This window comes from Hypanus sabinus, chromosome 10 (genome assembly GCF_030144855.1).
Source record: "Hypanus sabinus isolate sHypSab1 chromosome 10, sHypSab1.hap1, whole genome shotgun sequence".
Lineage (NCBI taxonomy): Eukaryota > Metazoa > Chordata > Chondrichthyes > Myliobatiformes > Dasyatidae > Hypanus > Hypanus sabinus.
In genome coordinates, this window is record NC_082715.1 from 108,213,757 (window position 1) to 108,233,687 (window position 19,931).

At 41.8% G+C, this 19,931-nt stretch overlaps 1 protein-coding gene across 1 annotated transcript in view; it reads right to left on the minus strand.

Moving 5' to 3' along the window:
* Positions 1-19,931, minus strand: part of LOC132401346 (dynein axonemal heavy chain 6-like) — a 545,526-nt gene that overhangs the window by 295,237 nt on the left and 230,358 nt on the right. The window contains exons 35-36 of the mRNA XM_059983475.1: positions 4,970-5,156; positions 4,009-4,088 (exon numbers count right to left, since the gene is read on the minus strand). Of these exons, the coding sequence (XP_059839458.1) occupies positions 4,009-4,088; positions 4,970-5,156 (267 nt within the window). The remainder of the gene's footprint in view (positions 1-4,008; positions 4,089-4,969; positions 5,157-19,931) is intronic.

The following is a 19,931-nucleotide window of genomic DNA, read 5'->3' on the forward strand; positions in this document are numbered from 1 at the left end:
AAGATATCAAACTAATTAGCACATGTAGTGAGCCTGAAAGACATGCCTGATGTAAAAATTCAGTAAAAAGTGCACAGGCAAGGGGTAACAGCTATACAGCTAAACATGGAGCTCTCACTGAGAAGATGGTTAGCGCCTGTACTTGAGTGAAAGTATGTACCTGGGTGGTTTACTGAACTCAGTCTGGGTTACCACCCTCACTGACAAAAGCTGAAATGCACTGAATATTTGCTTTGACTGAACATTCTGAGAACTGTAGATCAATTCTCCACTCAAGCACTGTAGAATTGAGGCGAATCCTACCCCCTCCTAACACAATTCAGTCACAGCATAACATCTTGGGAGAAATGTACTCAAGGTTTTAGAAATGATCAGGCAAAAATAAGTCTCCAGCTTATTTAATGTTCTCCCACAGGGAGAACATGTTCTTTCACACTTCCTTTTGCTGTGCCTTTCCATGGCACTGTCACTCAGCACACATTGCAGACTGAAATAGAATCAGAAAATGCTGAAAATACTCAGTGGCTCAGAATTATCACTTTCAGATTTTGAGCATCTAGATTTCTTGCATTTTGGTTTAAGTTACCATGACCTTTCTTAGTGATTGTTATCCTAGGTGATACTGAAAGCTGACCTGCCAGTTTGACTATCAGCAAGAAGACATACTGGCCATCACCCCTCTCTCATCTTAGTCCTCATGAAGGGTTTCAATCTGAAACACTGACGATTTCTCCCATCAAAGCCCTCACCCCCAACCCCACAGAGCTACCATGACTCCTTTATTTCTTACAATTTATTAGAGACGCAAGAGACTGCTGATGCTGGAATCTGAAGCAGCAAACAATCTGTTGGAGGAACTCAACGGGTTTAGCATGTGTGACTGTCACCTGGGAGATTCCCTAGGCTGACTTGCCCATGTGCCTTTTATCTAGGATACACTGTGACTACCACTTGGGAAAAACTGTGGACATGTTCATGTATCTGCATTCCAGGAGAAATTGTATTACCCTGCATTATCAGACTGGCATGGATAGTTGTTTCCCCATCCCAGTTACCTCCTATTTAACCCAGACTGACCCTGGTTTGCTGCCTCCCTCCTAGTTACCTTGGTATTTTCCTTTAGAAGAAGGTATAGGTTTAAGGTGAGGGCTGAGATGTTTAGAGGGGATTTCATAGACTCAGTGTAATACAGCATGGAAGTAGGCCGTTGGCCCATTTTGTTCATCCCAATTGTGTTGTCCAGAGAGCTAGTCTTATCAGCCCATGTTTAGTCCTTAGCCCTCTAAACCTCTCCTATCCATGTACTTATCTAGATGGCTGTAAAATGTTGCTAATGTGCAGTCACCAACCACAAACTCTGGTAACTCATTCCAAATATGCATCACCCTTTATGTGAAGAAGGTGCCCCGATATCTCTTAAATTTCTCATCTCTAATCTTAAATCTATACCTTCCCATTTTTAGCACACAAGGACTATGTGCTTTCACCCTGTCCATGCACCTCATGTCTTATATGGTCTATCAGGTCGTCCCTCAATCTCCTTTGTCCCAGGGAATAAAATTTTAATTTCCACAACCCCTCCTTGTAACTCAGGTTCACAAGTCAGGCCACATCGTGGTAAATCTTTTCTACAGTTTTTCTTATTTAATAGCATCTTTCCTAAATGTTGGTGACCAAAATTGTTCATTGTGCTCTAACATCTGTGTAAGAATTTTTCACCCAGGGTGGTTGGAATCTGGACAGTACTGCCTATGGGGTAATGACAGAAGATGCTCTCATGACGCTTAAGTGGTATCTTGACAAGTACTTGATTCCACCAAGGCAGAGAAGGACATGGGATAGCTGCTGGAAATGAGAATAGTATAGATGGGTACTCAATTGTTAGTGTTGCACTTGGTGGGCTGAAGGGCCTACTTCCGCACCATAGGACAGCATGACACTGTATGGGTGACCACAGCATTAAGGCAGTTCAGTAATAGGAATTTGTCCTAACAGAAATCAGAAATCAATGCCAAATATTGATTGAGCTAGAGTATAGAACTTCACTTCTATGAGATTTACATGAAAAAAGTAAATAAATAAACTTCGTATTTTTTCAACTTGCCTTCTTTTACAAAAAATGACATGTCTTCACATACCTAATACGTACAGTTTTCTAGGAACACAAAATCCCTTTTAATAAAAGAGTCAACTATACAGTAATTTAATTTAATCAAATTTACTATAGTTGGGAAGTTGTATTAGATTGATATAATTCTTTGATTCAAAAAGGATGGAGACAGTGTGAGAAAAACAGGATAGGAATGTGAGAGCTCAAAGCTAGTCACTGAATCAAGGCAATTTTAAAATTAAAGGTAATCAAGTATTAAAGCAGTCTTATGAAAGGGAAAACATGTGTGACCAACTTACTGGGGTTTTTTGAAGGTAGCATGTGCTGCATATAAAGAGGTACTGGTGGATGAACTGTACTTATATTTCATAAAGGAATTTGATGAGACACAACATCAAAGGTTATTGCAGAAAATAGTCTATGGTGTAGGAGATAACATATTGGTGAGAATAAAGATTGGCTAACAGGAAGCAAAGACTAGTTATAAATTGTTTTTTTTTCTGGTTGGCAAGTTATTGCAAATGGCAGGCTACAATGAATCATTCCATTGCCCTCAATATCTTATATTATAGAAATAACTTGAAAGCAGAATCAGAATCAGATTTATTATCATTGACTTAGATGATGAGAATTCTGTTGTTCTGCAGCCACAGTACAGAGCAAAGACACAAAATTACAATAAATTATAAAAATAAAAAAATACTGCAAACAAAAGGAATGTTTAGGTAGTGCTTATGGACTGGAAGTATGGTTGCTATATTTTGCCACTGACATGTAGATAGGTAGGTTAATAAGCTATGCTGATGATGTCAGGAGGATAGAAATAGTTAAAAAACTATCTATCCCTGTTTTAAACATAATCCACAGCCTTACAGGAAGAGATTTTCAAAGACACACAGTCCTCTGAAAGTAGAAAATTCACCTCAACTCTGTCTCAAATGGGCAACTCATTATTTTAAGCACTGACACATACTCCTAGATTCTTCCAAAAGAGAAAACTCTCTCCACATTCACCCTGTTAGGACCTCTTATGGTATTCCTTCTTCTGAATACCACTGGATTAAAGTTAGCCTTTCCTCATCAGACACCTTGTCCATTCTAGGTGTCCAGTTGAGTAAACTTGTTTCCATCTTCCTTAGGTAAGGAGACTAATATGTATAAGAGTACTCTAAATGTGCACCATGCAACTGAGGGGTAATTTCCTTACTTTTGCATTCAATTTTCCTTGCAATAAACAGCATTAGCTTTCCTGATTATTGGGCTGTACTTGCATACTAACCTTTTATGAAGCATGTAGTAGAACACCAACATCCCTCGGCATCATTTGTATGCAGTTCTATGCATTGTGTGCAATGCTGGTCACACTATTACATCAAAGATATGGAAGCTTTGGAAAGGGTATATGGGACATTTGCCAGGATGCTGCCTGAATTAGAGGGATGAACTCTTAAGAAAACCTGTGCAAATTTATGTTGTTTTCTCTGGAGCATCAAAGACTGATGGGAAACCTGTTATAAGTATATAAAGACATGAGAGGCATTGAAAGTGTAGACTGTCAGAATCTTTTCCTAGGTTAGAAATGTCAACTACTGGAGGATATACATTTTAGGTGAGAGGGGGGAAGTTTAAAAGTAATGAGTGGAGCAAGTTATTTCAGAGAGGGTTGGTGCTTGGAATGGGCTGCCTGGAGGAAGTAGATATGACAGTGGTGTTTAATGAGCTTTTAGACAGATACAACAACATGTAAGGAGTGAAGGCAGAGGTCTTTTTTGACTTCAGAAGATTACCTTCTTGGCGCTCTGCTTCAGAGTTACAACGCTGATCATGGGGGTCCCTCTGACAAACCAGTGAGATGTAGTCACTTAGTGCAGTCATCCTCTACTTAGGTTCACACTTACCTAGCCTCCAATGCTCTCTTCCTCTTCCCTGCCAGCAATAACACAGACTTTATAGACCGCATTCCAAAGTCATAATGGTCCTGCAGAGACAGGAGGGATTGATGAGTTCCTAGGTTAAAAATAAAGCCGGGCTTCCTTTATTTTGACAGTCTGAGCTGAATCTCCACATCTTAGTATCTTATATACCACATCTTAGTCAATTATTCCCAGCAGGATATTATAGAATCTCTGAGTGGTTACAGTACAGGAGTACATTACAGTTCTGTGTAAAACAATCTTGCCTTGTCCTCAAAAAATATTACAAGGGACATAAGGGCAACTTTTTTTACACAAGAGGTCGTGGGTATACAGAACCAAAGGAAGTGGTTTAAGTGGCTTTAATTATAATGTTTAAGGGACAGATACATACATAGATAAGAAATGTTTAGAGGAATATAGGCCAAATGCGGGCAAATGAGACTAGCTAATCACTAACACTAACCCTAATTAGCTTTATCATTGCACCTGTGCATGTAGCTCATTGTGCATACGTCAATAAATTAACTTTGAGCTTAGATGGTCAGAGTGGATGAGTTGGGCCCAGTTTCCATGTTGCATCACACTATAACTCTAGTTCAAGACCCCAGGAGCCTCTATCAGTCTCTGTAGCTGAGCCCATCACAATTGCAGAATCAAGGCAAAGATGATACTAACATCTGGGGCTGCTGTAACTCCAGCAGAGAGTGACCAGGGAACCACCAACATGAACATCAGTAAACCATAAAAGGAGACCATGTAACCATGTCAGAATCTGGGCACTCAGGACTGGGAGAACATCCTGTAGTCAAGGAGATAGCTGTATAACAATAGCTCTGAATGTATGTATTCATTGCCATGTAACTGACTGGTCAGGGCCTCAAAGGGATCTGGTGTTGAAAGGGCTAGATCAGAGAGCTGATGCTGGGTGAATGTGACTCCTTACCTGCTGAGAAAGCTGCTGGCAGGCGAGCTGGTAAAGATTGATGACCTTTCCAGAGAGGGACCTGGCTGACTTAAAGCCCTGAGAGAACAACGTGACTTCGGCAATGAGCTTGGCGTCAGGCACCATCATGGCAACTGGTCTAAACAGGGACTTTAGGTTGTCTGGCAGCTCAACACGTCCCTTATACCTAAAGCAGGGAAAGAAAAATCCTGCTCCAAATCTGTGTCAGGAATGCCCAGAGGGCAGGTTAACAATACAGGGGAAAAGAGAACACACTCACCCCACAGGTCGTTCTAGAACATACTCACCCATTAGATTAAATATCACTGCCAAATGTTGTGAAAATTGTTAACTTAGCAGCAGCAGTACCATGTAATACATAATAATATAGAAAAAAAGTAAATCAATTACACTATATATATATATATATATATATATATATATATATGGATATTGAATAATTAAATTAAATATAGTACACAGAAATAATATTTTAAAAAGTGAGGTAGCATTTATGGGTTCCATGTCCATTTAAGAATTGGATGACAAAGGGGAAGAAGCTGCTCCTGAATCACGGAGTGTGTGCCTTGAGGTTCCTGTAACTCCTTCCTGACAGTAACAATGAGAACAGACATGCCCTAGGTGATGAGGGTCCTTAATAATGGACACTGCCTTTCTGAGGCACTGGTCCTTAAAGACATCTTGGATACTACAGAGGCTAGAAATCAAGCTAGAGCTGACTAATTTTACAAATTACTGTAGCTTCTTTCGATCCTGTGCAGTAGCACCCCCCCCCCCCACCCACCATGCTCTCCACAGTACATCTGCAGAAGTTTGAGTGCTTTAGGTGACAAACAAAATTCTTCCATCTCTTAATGAAATATAGTTGCTTTCTTGCCTTCTTTATAGCTACATTGATATCATAAGACAAGGTTAGATCTTTAGAAATCTTAACACCTAAGAACATGAAATCGCATACACTCTCCCACTGCTGGTCCCTCTGTGAGGATTGCTTCGTGTTCCATCATCTTACCCTTCCTGAAGTCCACAAACAGCATCTTACTGACGTTGAGTGCCAGGTTGTTGCTGTGTTACCACTCCACTAGTTGGCATATCTCGTTCCTGTATGCTCTCTAGTCTCCATCTGAGATTCTACCAACAATGGTTGTATCATTAGCAAATTTATAGATGGCATTTGAGCTATACCTAGCCACACAGACATGGGTATATAGACAGTAGAGCAGTGGGCTAAGCACACACCCCGGGGGGTGCACCAGTGTTGATTGTCAACAAGGAGAAGATATTATTATCAATCCACACAGATTGTAATCTTCCAGTTAAGAGGTCAAGGATTGACTTGCAGAGGGAAATACAGAAGCCCAAGTTCTGTAGCTTATTGAACAGGACTGTGGGAATGATGGTGTTAAACACTGAGCTACAGTCAACAAACAGCATCCTGACATAGATGATTGTATTGTCCAGTTGATCTAGGGCCATGTGAAAACCTATTGAGATTGCATCTGCCAAAGATCTATTGTGGCAATTGGCAAATTGTAGTGAATCCAGGTCCTTGCTGAGGCAAGAGTTGATTCTAGCCATAACCAACCTCTCAAAGCATTTCATCACCATAGATGTGAGTGCTACTGGACTATAGTCATTAAGGCAGCTCACACTACTGTTCTTGGGCACAGATCAACATACTGTGACATTCACCCCTCAGGTCATACTGGGACATCCACTAATCAACATACTGTGACACACTCACACCACAGGTAACACTGAGACTCACTAACACCACAGGTTGATACACAGACACACTCACACTGCAGATTGAGACTACAGCATACTGATACACTCAACCTACAGACCATGCCTCCATCCACAGCCCCAACACAACACACATACAAAATCAGACTTACACAATAAACTTTCCCATTCCTACAGAGCACTAACACTGTAGACTGTCTCACAATCTCAGGATCATCTTCACAGGTAGTCACACACACACATCACCAGCAGCAACCCTGCACTCTAGTCTTCATCAGTCAGGACAATGACTGTAGGAGTTGGGACTTCATGTTGCAGTCATATAAGTTGTTGGTTTGGCCACACTTGGAATACTAAGTACAATTTTGGTCACCGTTATAGGAAAGATGTGGTTAAACTGGAAAGAATGCAGAAAAGATTTATAAGCATTTTGCCAGGACAAGAGAGCCTGTGCTGTAGAAAGAACTTAGCCAGGCCAGGTCTTTATTCCTTGAAATGTAGGAGAACAGAAATTTATAAAGTCATAAGGAGCATAGACGTTGGATGGAAAAAGTCTTTACCCTAGGGTGGAGCAGTCCAAAACTAGGGGCATAGTAGAGTATGGAGCAAGGTATCAGAAGAAAAGGTTGAGTCAGATTCAATAGTATCACTTAAACACTTGGATGTGTACTTTCAGGTATGGGCTTAGAGGGATAGGCCAAACACAGGAAATTGGGACTAGCTGGGTGGGCGCCATGATAAGCATAGAGTTGTTGGGCCCATGAGCTTGTATCTGTGCTGTATTGCTCTATGACTCTATGACTCTAGGCCATACCCTTTCACATACAACTCACCAAGCAACACCAGAATCACATCATCCTGAAAACAGAGAAATGTTAAGGGCACAGGCTATTCACCCCATTTATGCCATGTCCTAGCCCTTTCTCTCAAAAGTGAATAACTTCCAGGGAAAATCCATAGCTGTGCAATTTCAACAGGCACTATTTCTATTCCCCTGCAGGCCACAAATACCAATAATCACCATTCTTTGTGTGAATTGCTTTTCACCATTATATCTTTTGCACATTTTAAATTCAAATCCCTTGGTTCATGAGCAGCAGCATACTAATGGAAATGGCTTCCATCTATTCACCTCTTTACTGCCCTCTGTATTAAATTTCACCTGTCACTTGTCAATTTTTCTAAAATGTTGCACTGTTGAACACACCCTCTATTTTAATATTCCCACTCTATTAAACTCTTGTATGGACCTCTTTTATGGAAAAGATGAACTCTTGATGTTTCAGACTACCTGTCATGGCTTGTGTACTTTACTTGCCTTTCTGCACTGCATTTCACTTGTGACTGTGTAATGCCCTGGTTAAGATTTCTACTGCAATGTTATAGGTATTCCATCTTAGCAGTTTTCTGCAAAAGCAGTGAATTAAGCTGATAGAATGTTTTGGTTTTGACAAAAGAAAAGAAGCCCTGTTGTTCAAGCTAGCAATGTTGTGTCAGCTAATCAGGATGGTGGGATCTGGAGAAGTTTCTAGAGGGAACGGGGTGCAGAGAGATTTGTGACGGACAGTAGGCTGTTTTGCTCAAATCGAGGTTCCTGTAATCAGAACATCACGACGCTCTTGTTTGGTTGAACCCCAAATCATACGGAACCAAGATGTATCTTATTTCTGAAGGTGGCCCTCTCACACTGAATCACAATGCTGTCAGCAGAGCGAGCTAACAAGCCAAGTTTGCATACGAGCCCAATGAGAGAGTGACAGCTGTAACATTCTATATACTGGTTTTCTTTTCCTGCTATACTACCTTAATGCACCTTTCACAGAATGATCTGTCTGGACACAAGCAAAACTCTACACATAAACATATCTCAGAACATGTTACAATAATAAACAAATTACTATTTACCACTTGCATGAATTTACCACTTGCAACCTGTACTTGCCTCCAGTTTTGTTTGAAATTCTACCCGATCTATTTCTCAAGATATTGATAAATATTAAAATAATACTGATCCCTTGGGAGCACTACTATCCAGCTGCTTCCAGTCCAAACACCAAGACTAGTACAGACCTTTGCTGTATTTGCTGATCACTGGTCCATGCTGCCACTAACTTATTATTCTATGGTTCACAATTTTTGTTTATTCTGTGTGAATCCACTTAGCTGGCAGTAAGTAAGCCTGTCATACTCAACTGACAGTAACACCACAGATGGACATCCAGATCAATGATCATAGTCCAAGCCAGAAAGAGCAGACAGAGGTGGAATGAATTCTCTCCTGAGTTTGAGCCCATCACCTGAAAAGACTCATGTCATAGTCATAGAGCAATACAACCCTACAAGATATGAACTATTTGTGCACTTTGTGTAATGTTTTGCCCAGCATTTTGAACATCGAGTCTCATCGCAGACCATACACAAACCTGAAGATTACTCAAATAACCAATGAAATAGCAACAGAAAAAAATCCCAGTAAAGCAAAATCCATTCACAAAGGATGAATGAGGAAAATATTCAGGTTAAATCTGGACAATCACCACCAGGGGAATGGTCTCACTCAGTCTGTTCACTAACACTCAGAATCATTCACTTCCAGGTATCCAACAATGGAAAGAGAAAGACTTGTGTTCTTACATCAGCTTAATCTATGAAAGTGTTTTACCAGAACTTTATGGGAGTTTTACCATACAGGATCTGTTAGTAATGAGTTATTAGGACAGGTAACTAAAGGCTTGCTCAAAAACAAGGTTTTAAGAAGTTTCTTAAAGAAGAAGAGAAAATCACAGAGTAGATTTGGGTGAGAACTCAAGAACTTAGATCTTTGCCAGTTAAAGTCATGCTGCTAATTGTGGACGGATTAAAACCAACATGAGCAAGAGCCCAGGAGTGGAAAGCACAGAGATCTCAGAAAGTAATAGGGCTAGAAGTGACCACAAGATGGGAAGAGGGATACCGTGGACTGACCTCCAACTAGGATGGGAATATAATAGTTATGATAATAGCAGTTCAGAAATCAATAGAGTTCACATGCACAGAATGACAAGCCCTGGGTACAAGTGGTAATTGGTAATTGCTACATTATGGCCGTATTTTCTGAGATACATTCATTCACTTTGTATTGCATCCATACAATCAAGGCACTACAAGAGGAAAGAATGCAGAATGTAGTGCTAGTGTTACAATTACAGCAAAAGTGTAGTATAGAATGACAAATACATTGCAAAGGCCAAGATGAGGTATAAGGAAAGATCAAGAGTTGATGTTTATTGAATAAGAAGTCTATTCAAGAGTCTTATAACTGGGGACAGAAGCTGTCCTTGAAACTGGTGGTGCATGTTGTCAAGCTTTTGAATCTTCTGCTTGAGGAGTGGAGAAGAGAGAATGAGCAAGGTAGGAAAGGTTTCATTATGTTGGCTGTTTTCCTGAGGCAGCTGGAAGTATAGACAGAGTCCACATAGGGGAGGCTGGTTATGTAATAATCTGGCTGTGTCCACAACTCTGTGCAACTTCTTGTAGTCTTAAGCAGAACAGTTAGCATATCAATCAGTAATGCATTGAGGTAAAACCATTAGAATAAGTTCGTCTACAGAGGGCACAACAAAAAAGCTGGGCAACAGTTGGGTAGAATATTCAAATCCAGAAGCGGTAAGAGAAATCTAAGGATTTCAGCAGTATTGCAAAGACCAATGTTGCTATAAAATAGAAAAATTAAGCAGCCTAATGATGGAGCTAATGAGTTCAAAATATCTTAACATCAATGGAAGATGGAGGATGAAGAGTCTGGATCAGTTTGCAGAAAGATGATGAGGAGGGAATGGCAATAACACAGATTACTTAAAAACATAAATCACTTCACAAAAAATTGTTGGTTAACTTTTAATCTTGCTCAAACTACATTGCGACATATATAGTTTCACTGCAGAGGATTAGCGTAGAGAGACTTAATCCTGTGTAACTGAACAGAGGCAGCAGAACTTTATTATCAAGACAACAGCTGACATCAATCCAGGAAGTACAAACCAAGGAAAAGGAAAACAGCAAAGCTTTAGAAAAATGGCTTTGATAGAAAATAAATCTACTAATCCAACTGAATTAAAGCACTAAACTATGTGTCTCAACATCAAAGTCTCCTTCAACACCATTTGAAAGTGAAAACAGAGTTTAATGTTGGTCACTAAATTAAATCAAGAGGCCAAGAGAGGGGATAGACTTGGAGTGAATTTGTGACCAATATTTTCCTGACTCTTCCAACAGAGATAATGCATCTCTCCTTTGTCTGGTGGAACTGGTCCTCAATAGTATCTCCTTCAGCTCCTCCCACTTCCTTCAAACCAAAGGTGTAGCCATGGGAACTCGCATGGGTCCCAGCTTTGCCAACCTTTTTGTTGGCTACATGGAACAGTCCACGTTCCAAGCCTACACCAGTACCACTCAGCAACTCTTCCTACACTACACTGACAACCACATTGGTTCTGCTTCCTGCACCCATGCTCGGCTCATTGATTTCATCAACTCTGCCTGTCTTCAAATTTACTTGGTCCATTTTCAACACATCCCTCCCCTTTCTCGATCTCCATCTACTGATATCTCTTATAAACCCACTGACTCTCACAGCTACCTGGACTATACCTCTTCCCACCCTGCGCCTTGTAAAAATACCATCCCCTTCTCTCAGTTAGAACCATAGAACATTTAAGCACAGAAACAGGCCTTTTGGCCCTTCTTGGCTGTGCCAAACCATTTGATATAGATGACAAATAACAATGGATCCAGCACTGATCCCTGTGGCACACCACTAGTCACAGGCCTCCACTCAGTGAAGCAATCCTCCACTACCACTCTCTGGCTTCTCCCATTGAGCCAATGTCTAATCCAATTTACTACCTCACCATGTATACCTAGTGAATGAATCTTCCTAATTAACCTCCCATGCGGGACCTTGTCAAAGGCCTTACTGAAGTCCAAGTCAACATCCACTACCTTCCTTTCATCCACTTTCCTTGTAACCTCCTTGAAAAACTCTAATAGATTTGTTAAGCATGACCTACCACGCACAAAGCCATGTTGACCCTCCCTAATAAGTCCCTGTCTATCTAAATACTTGCAGATCCTATCTCTTAGTACTCCTTCCAATAATTTACCTACTACTGACGTCAAACTTACCAGCTCCCAGATTACTTTTAGAGCCTTTTTTAAAGAATGGAACAACATGAGCTATCCTCTAATCCTCTGGCACTTGAGCTGTAGATACCGACATTTTAAATATATCTGCCAGGGCCCCTGAAATTTCAACACTAGTCTCCTTCAAGGTCCAAGGGAATACACTATTAGGTCCTGGGGATTTATCTACTCTGATTTGCCTCAAGATAACAAGCACCTCCTCCTCGTCAATCTGTATAGGTTCCATGACATCACTACTTGTTTGCCTTATTTCCATTGACTCCATGCCAGTTTCCTTAGTAAATACAGATACAAAAAAGGGTGTGGATCAGTTGGATCAATCCACTAGGAAAAGGGTTCCTCTTGTCCTCACCTACCACACCTCTAGCTTTTGCATCCAGCACATAATTCTCTATAACTTACACCATCTTCAACAGGACCCCACCATCAAGTACATTTTTCCCTCCTTTCTCCCCATTTTCTGCAAGGATCACTCCCTACATGACTCCCTTGTCCACTTGTCCCTTCCTACTGATCTCTCTCCTGGCACTTATCCTTGCAAGCGGAACAAATGCTACAGCTGCCCCTATACCTCCTCCCTCACTACCATTCAGATCCCCAAACAGTCATTCCAGGTGAGGCGACACTTCACCTGTGAGTCTGTTGGGGTTACTCCTGTACCCAGTGCTCCTGATGTGACCTCCTGTACCCAGTGCTCCTGATGTGACCTCCTGTACCCAGTGCTCCTGATGTGACCTCCTGTGTATTGGTGAGACCTGACATAGATTGGGAGACTGCTTCACTGCACACCTATGCTCCATCCGCCAGAAAAAGCAGTATCTCCCAGTGGCCACCCATTTCAATTTTACTTCCAATTTCCTTTCCAACATCAGTCCAAGGTCTCCTTTGCTGCCACACTCAGGCTGGAGGAGCAACACATGATTTTCCATCTGGGTACACTCCAACCTGGTGCAGGAACACTGATTTCTCAAACTTCTGGTAATTGCCCCCCTTATCTCCTTACCTGCCCATGTTCCTCTCCCTTCACTTTCTCCCAGTGTCTTCTGGCCTCTCCTAGAAGATCCCTCTTTCTCCAACCCTTTATTGCTTTCACCATTCAAATTCTCAGCTCTTTGCTTCACCCCCTCCCTCTCTCCCACTTTCACCTATCACCTACCACCTTGTACTCTTCCTCCCCTCCCCCACCTTCTTTCTCTGACTTCTCCTCTTTCCTTCCAGTCCTGATAAAGCGTTTCTGCCCAAAACTTCGACTGTTTACTCTTTTCCATAGATGCTACCTGACCTGCTGAGTGCCCCCAGAATTTTGTGTGTGTTGCTTCGGATTTCCAGCATCTGCAGATTTTCTCATGTTGGAGGCAATGGGAGTTTATCTACCTACACTGCCTCCAGCCTTCCTCAACCAGTATATGATCTTTACATGTGTAAATCAGTTATTTATTGAGAGGACTAGACAAGGGCTAATGTTTGTTTATGCAAAAAAAGAGGACTGAAAACACATCTGTCAGTATCATTCAAACTTTGAATGGGCCACCCACAGCTGATGAGCTGCTGCTCTTTGGGCAGTGACTCCTGTCTAATTAAATTGCGTCACAACTTCTTTACTTCTTCAAGTCTTGGAAAGATATTTCATCTCTGCTCCAGTTTCTCTGATCTTTCACCTCTAACACTTCCCTCATTCATTTCTATTTTCTATTTTTTTTCCTCTCTCTCTCTCTCTCTCCATTATCGCCCATGAATCCCTCCTTTTCACCATTGTCAAAATTTCACTCTCACTCTCCATCAACTATTCTTTTTATTCACTTGTTTTTTATTTTCTTTTTTACCTCTTTCTCCTCCGCTTCCTCTTCCTCTTTACCCTTTGTTTCTCTCAATCCTCTACCTTCTGCAGTTAGTTCTTTGGGACCCAGAGTTTAGGTCACTTTTGTTAAGAACAAAAACTGGAACAGTCCATGGATTGGGAACTGGGTTGAAGATTTGGAGTTAGATATTCTGGACTTAAAGGTACAGGAAGTTAGAGAAGGACTAATGCAACATCAAGCATTTGGAGAAACATGGTCTAATTCGACACTTTTAGCATTGGGGCAGGTCACATTTAACTAAACTGATTGAGATTTTCCAAGGAGGTGACAAAGGTGATGGATGAAGGCAGAGCTGTGAATTTTGTACACATGGATTTTAGTAAGATATTTAACAAGATTCCACATGGTAGGCTCATCCAGAAAATTAGTAGGCACAGGATCCAAAATTGGTTTGCCCAGAGAAGACAGAATGTAATTGTGGATGATTCTGGACTGAGGCCTATAGCTAATGTTCTACAGAGATCTGTATTGTGAATTCTATGGTTTTATACACACTATATATATATATGATTTGGATGAAAATATAATGGGTTGCATGAGTTCATTTACAGGAAATACTAAGACTGGCAAAATTGGTGTCATTGTGGATTACATAGAATATTGCAAAAGGATAGATCAGCTTAGATCCACAGAACCATAGAACACTACAGCACAGAAAACAGGCTATTTGGCCCTTCTAGTCTGTGCTGAAATTTTATTCTGCTAGTCCCATTGACCTGCACCCAGTCCATAACCCTCCAGACCTCTCCCATCCATGTACCTATCCAATTTATTCTTAAAACTTAAGAGTGAGCCCGCATTTACCATGTCAGATGGCAGCTCATTCCACACTCCCATCACTCTCTGAGTGAAGAAGTTCCCCCTAATGTTCCCCCTAAACCTTTCCCCTTTCATCCTAAAGCCACGACCTCTCGTATTTATATCTCATAACCTAAGTGGAAAGAGCCTACTCGCATTTACTCTGTCTATGTCCCTCATAATTTTGTAAACCTCTATCAAATCCCCCCTCATTCTTCTACACTCCAAGGAATAAAGTCCTAACCTGTTCAATCTTTCCCTGTAATTCAACTCCTGAAGACCCGGCAACATCCTAGTAAATCTTCCCTGCACTCTTTCAACCTTACTGATATCCTTCCTATAGTCAGGTGACCAGAACCGCACACAATACTCCAGATTTGGCCTTGCCAATGTCTCATACAACCTCACCATAACATCCCAACTCCTAAACTCAATACTTTGATTTATGAATGCCAGAATGTCAAAAGCCTTCTTTACAACCCAGTCTACCTGTGACACCACTTTCAGGGAATTATGTATCTGAAATCCCAGATCCCTTTTTTCCTCTGCACTCCTCAGTGCCCTACCATTTACTGTGTATGTCCTACCTTGACTTGTCCTTCCAAAATGCAATACCTCACACTTGTCTGCATTAAATTCCATCTACCATTTTCTGGCCCATTTTTCCAGTTGGTCCGGATCCCTCTGCAAGCTTTGAAAGTCTTCCTCGCTGTCTATAATGCCTCCAATCTTAGTGTCTTCAGCAAATTTGCTGATCCAATTTACCACATTATCATTTAGATCATTGATATAGACAACAAACAACAATGGTCCCAGCACGGATCCCTGAGGCACACCACTAGCCACAGGCCTCCAGTCTGAGAAGCAATCATCCACTACCACTCTCTGTCTTTTCCCACACAGCCGATTTCAAATCCAGTTTACATGTATCCATTTCCATGGACACCTAGAGTCTGAACCTTCTGAACTAACCTGCCATATGGGACCTAGTCAAAGGCCTTACTAAAGTCCAAGTAGACAGCATCTACAGACTTTCCTTCATTTACTTTCTTGGTAACCTCCTCAAAAAACTCTACAAGATTCGTTAAACATGATATACCACACACAAAGCCATGCTGAATATCTTTAATCAGCCCTTGGCTGCCCAAATACTTGTATATCAAATCTCTGAGAACAACTTCCAATCACCAGCCTATAATTACCTGGTTTATTTTTGGAGCCTTTTTTAAACAACAGAACAACATGAGCTACCTTCCAATCCTCTAGCACCGCACCCGTGGCTAAAGTCATTTAAAATATTTCTGCCAGGGCCCCTGCAATTTCTACACTAGTCTCTCTCAAGGTTCAAGGAAATATCATGTCAGGCCCGGGGGACCTATCTACCTTTATTTGCCGTAAGGCAGCAAGCACCTCCTCCTCTTTAATCTCTGTATGTTCCATGACACTACTGCTTGTTTCCATTTCCTTCCATATATGCTATGCCAGTTTCCTGCGTAAATACTGATGCAAACAAACTGTTTAAAATCTCCCCCATCTCGTGAGGCTCCACACATAGGTGACCACTCTGATCTTTTAGGGGACCAATTTTGTCCCTTACTATGCTTTTACTCTTAATATACTTGTAGAAACCCTTCGGGTTGACCTTCATATTATCTGCCAAAGCAACCTCATGTCTTCTTTTTGCCTTCCTGATTTCCTTCTTCAGTATTTTCTTACATTTTCTATACTCTTCAAGTACCTTGTTGCCTACACCTGCTATACACCTCTCTCTTTTTTTCTTAACCAGATTGCCAATATCCCTTGAAAACCAAGGTTCCCAATGCCTGTTAACTTTGCCTTTAATCCTGGCAGGAATGTGCAAACTCTGCACTCTCAAAATTTCACCTTTGAAGGCCTTCCACTTACTGAACACAGCCTTACCAGAAAACAACTTATCCCAATCCACTCTTCCTAGATCCTTTCTTATTTCCACAATAATTGGCCCTTCTCCAATTTAGAACCTCAACTCGAGGACCAGACCTATCCTTATCCATAATTAACTTGAAACTAATGACATTATGGTCACTGGACCCAAAATGTTCGCCTACACATACTTCTGTCACCTGACCTGTCTGGTTCCCTAACAGGAGATCAAGTATTGCATCCTCTCTCGTAGGTATCTCTATATATTGATTGAGAAAACTTTCCTGAACACATTTGACAAACTCCAAGCCATCTAACCCTTTTACAGTGTGGGAGTCCCAGTCAATATGCGGAAAGTTAAAATCCCCTACTATTACAACTTCCTGTTTCTTACGTCGGTCTGCTATCTCTCTACAGATTTGCTCCTCCAATTCTCTCTGACTATTGGGCGGTCTATAACACAACCCTATTAGTGTGGTCACACCCTTCCGGTTCCTCAGCTCCACCCATGTGGCCTCTGTAGACAAGCCCTCTGGGCGGTCCTGTCTACCCACAGCAGTGATATTTTCCCTAACTAGTAATGCCACTCCTCTCCCTTTCATCCCTCCCCCTCTATCAAACAATGGAACCCCTGAACATTAAGATGCCAGTCCTGCCCCTCCTGCAGCCAAATCTCACTAATAGCAATAATGCCATAATCCCACGTGCCAATCCACGCTGTAAACTCATCTGCCTTATCTACAATACTACTTGCATTGAAATAGATTCACCTGAGAACATTTCTATCATGTACAAACCTTTGATTTCTGTCTATACATACAGTCCTTGCATGATCTTTATTCTCCTCCACCTCACTATCTGCTCTAACACTATGATTCCCCTCCCCCTGCAAATCTAGTTTAAACCCCCCGGAGCAGCACTAGCAAATCTACACACAAGGATGTTAGTTCCCCTCTAGTTCAGGAGCACAAGGATGTTAGTTCCCCTCTAGTTCAGGAGCAAACCGGAACAGGTCCCACCTTCCCTGGAACAAATCCCAATTGTCCAGAAACATGAAACCCTCCCTCCTGCACCATCTCCTTAGTCATGTATTTAGCTACGTTATCTTCCTATTTCTAGCCTCACTAGCACGTGGCACAGGTAGCAATCCTGAGATTGCAACCCTGGAGGTCCTGTCCTTCAACTTTGAACCTAACTCCCTAAACTCTCTTTGCAGGACCTCCTCCTCCTTCCTATCCACATCATTGGTCCCTACATGGACCATGACATCTAGCTGCTCATCCTCCCTCCTGAGAATACCAAGAACTCGATGGAGATATCACGGACCCTTGCACCAGGGAGGCAACAGACCATCCGGGATTTTTGATCTCTCCCACAGAACCTCTTATCTGTCACCCTAACTATTGAATCCCCCATCACTATTGCACTCCTCTTTTCCCTCCTTCCTTTCTGAGCTGAGGGTCCAGTCTCGGTGCCAGAGACATGACCACTGCAACTTGTCCCTGATAGGTCATCTGCACCAACAGTATCCAAAATAGTATACTTATTGTTGATGGGAATGGCTACAGGGGAGCTCTGCTCTTTCTGTCTATTCCCCTTCCCTCTCCTGACAGTCACCCAGCTACTTGCCTCCTGACTTTTTTAGGGGTGACTGTCTCCCTGAAACTCCTGTCTATTTCTGCCTCTGCCTCACGAATGATCCAAAGATCATCCAGCTCCAGCTCCCTAACTCAGTTTGTCAGGAGCTGCAGCTGGATGCAGCTTTTACAAGTGTAGTCATCAGGGACTACACCCTGACTTCCCATATGGAGCACTCGACTGCCCTAATTGCTGCCTCCATTACCTATTCCTAAGTTAATTAAAATAATTAAAGGAACTTACCCGGCCTTACCTCACTGGGAGCAAGCTCGTCCTCAGCCTTTGCAGATATTAGTGGACAAGCAAAATATGATGTTTAATCTGGGCAAATGTGAGTTGCTACACATCAAGATGCCCAACATAAAGTGAGAGTACAACATTAATAGCAGGATCCTTAACAGTGCTGATGAACAGAGAGATTTTGGGGTCCAGGTACATGCCTGGACACCAGCCCTTGATTGGCCTTAAGAACGTGGTAATGGGCTCCTTCTCCAACCTGGGTGTTTTCTACCTTGTTAGATCGGATCAAATAATTGCAGCATTGTCACAGCACAAAGGGTGACCACTTAGTCCACTCTCTCACTTGACACCCTCATTCTACAGCTCTGCAGATTTCTTCCTTTCAGACACTTATTGACTATAATTGAATCTGTCTACCACAACTTAACAACAGCCAGGACTTGGCACACAAGGCACAAGACTTCAAAAGAAGTAGGTCTCAATACTATCTGGTGAGTCTCACTTAAAAATACCCTAAAATAGCACAACTGCAAATTTTTAGTGAATAGTTGTCGGCTAATAAAAATAAGCTAGTGTCACTCAGAGCAACAGTTTTGTAAGAAGGGGAAGCTAAGGATATGGTGTGAAGAGACAAAGTAAGGGAGTAAGCAGTCAGTGCAGGGTGGCCATTCCTCTCTGAAACAAGAATGTCCATTTGGATACTGATTGGGGCTGAGGAATGATCTATCAAGCTGCAGTAGCAGCACCCTGGTCAGTGGCACAATGGCCTTTTCTGAGATAGTCAGGCAGACAGGGGGACAGACAGGAGATTGTGCTGGAAAAACAAACACTAGGATGGCGTCTTGCCTCCCAGGTGCAAGGGTTGAGGATTTATCAGAGCAGCTGCAGAACATTCTCAAGAGGAAGGGTGAGTAGCCAGAAGTTGTGGTGCTAGTTGACATCAATGACATGAGGAGAAAATGGGAGGAGGTCCTCTGCAGTGAGCATACAGAGTTCGGAAAGATGCTGAAAATTAATTGAATGTAGTAAACTTGGATTATGCCTGGTGCCAAATACTAGTCAGGCCTGGAACAAAAAGATAGATCAAATGCGTGACTGAGAAATTGGTGCTGGGAGAATGATTTCAGATTTTTGAATCATTAGAATCTCTTCCGGGACAGAGATGACCTGTACAAGATATTACAGGTTTAAAATGAGTCGGGACTGTTGGGACTTACTGCAGAGCTTGATATTGTTTAGATTATTAGACATTTTGCAAGGGCCAGTATGTATGGAACCAAAATAGATGGTGGAGATATTAAATAGATTTTTTGCATCTGCACACAGTCTATATAAATAAGGCAAAACAGTAGTGAGGTCATGGACCATCTCTGGATCACAGAAGAGGTGCTTGCTGTCTTCAGGCAAACTAGAATGGATATATCCCAGGGACTGACAAGGTGTCCCCTTTGACCTTGTGGAAGGCTAGCACAGAAATTGCAGGGAACTTGGTAAAGGTATTTAAAACTTATTTAGCCACAAGTGAAGTGCCAGAGGACTGAAGGATAGCTAATGTTGTTCTGTTGTTCAGAAAAGGC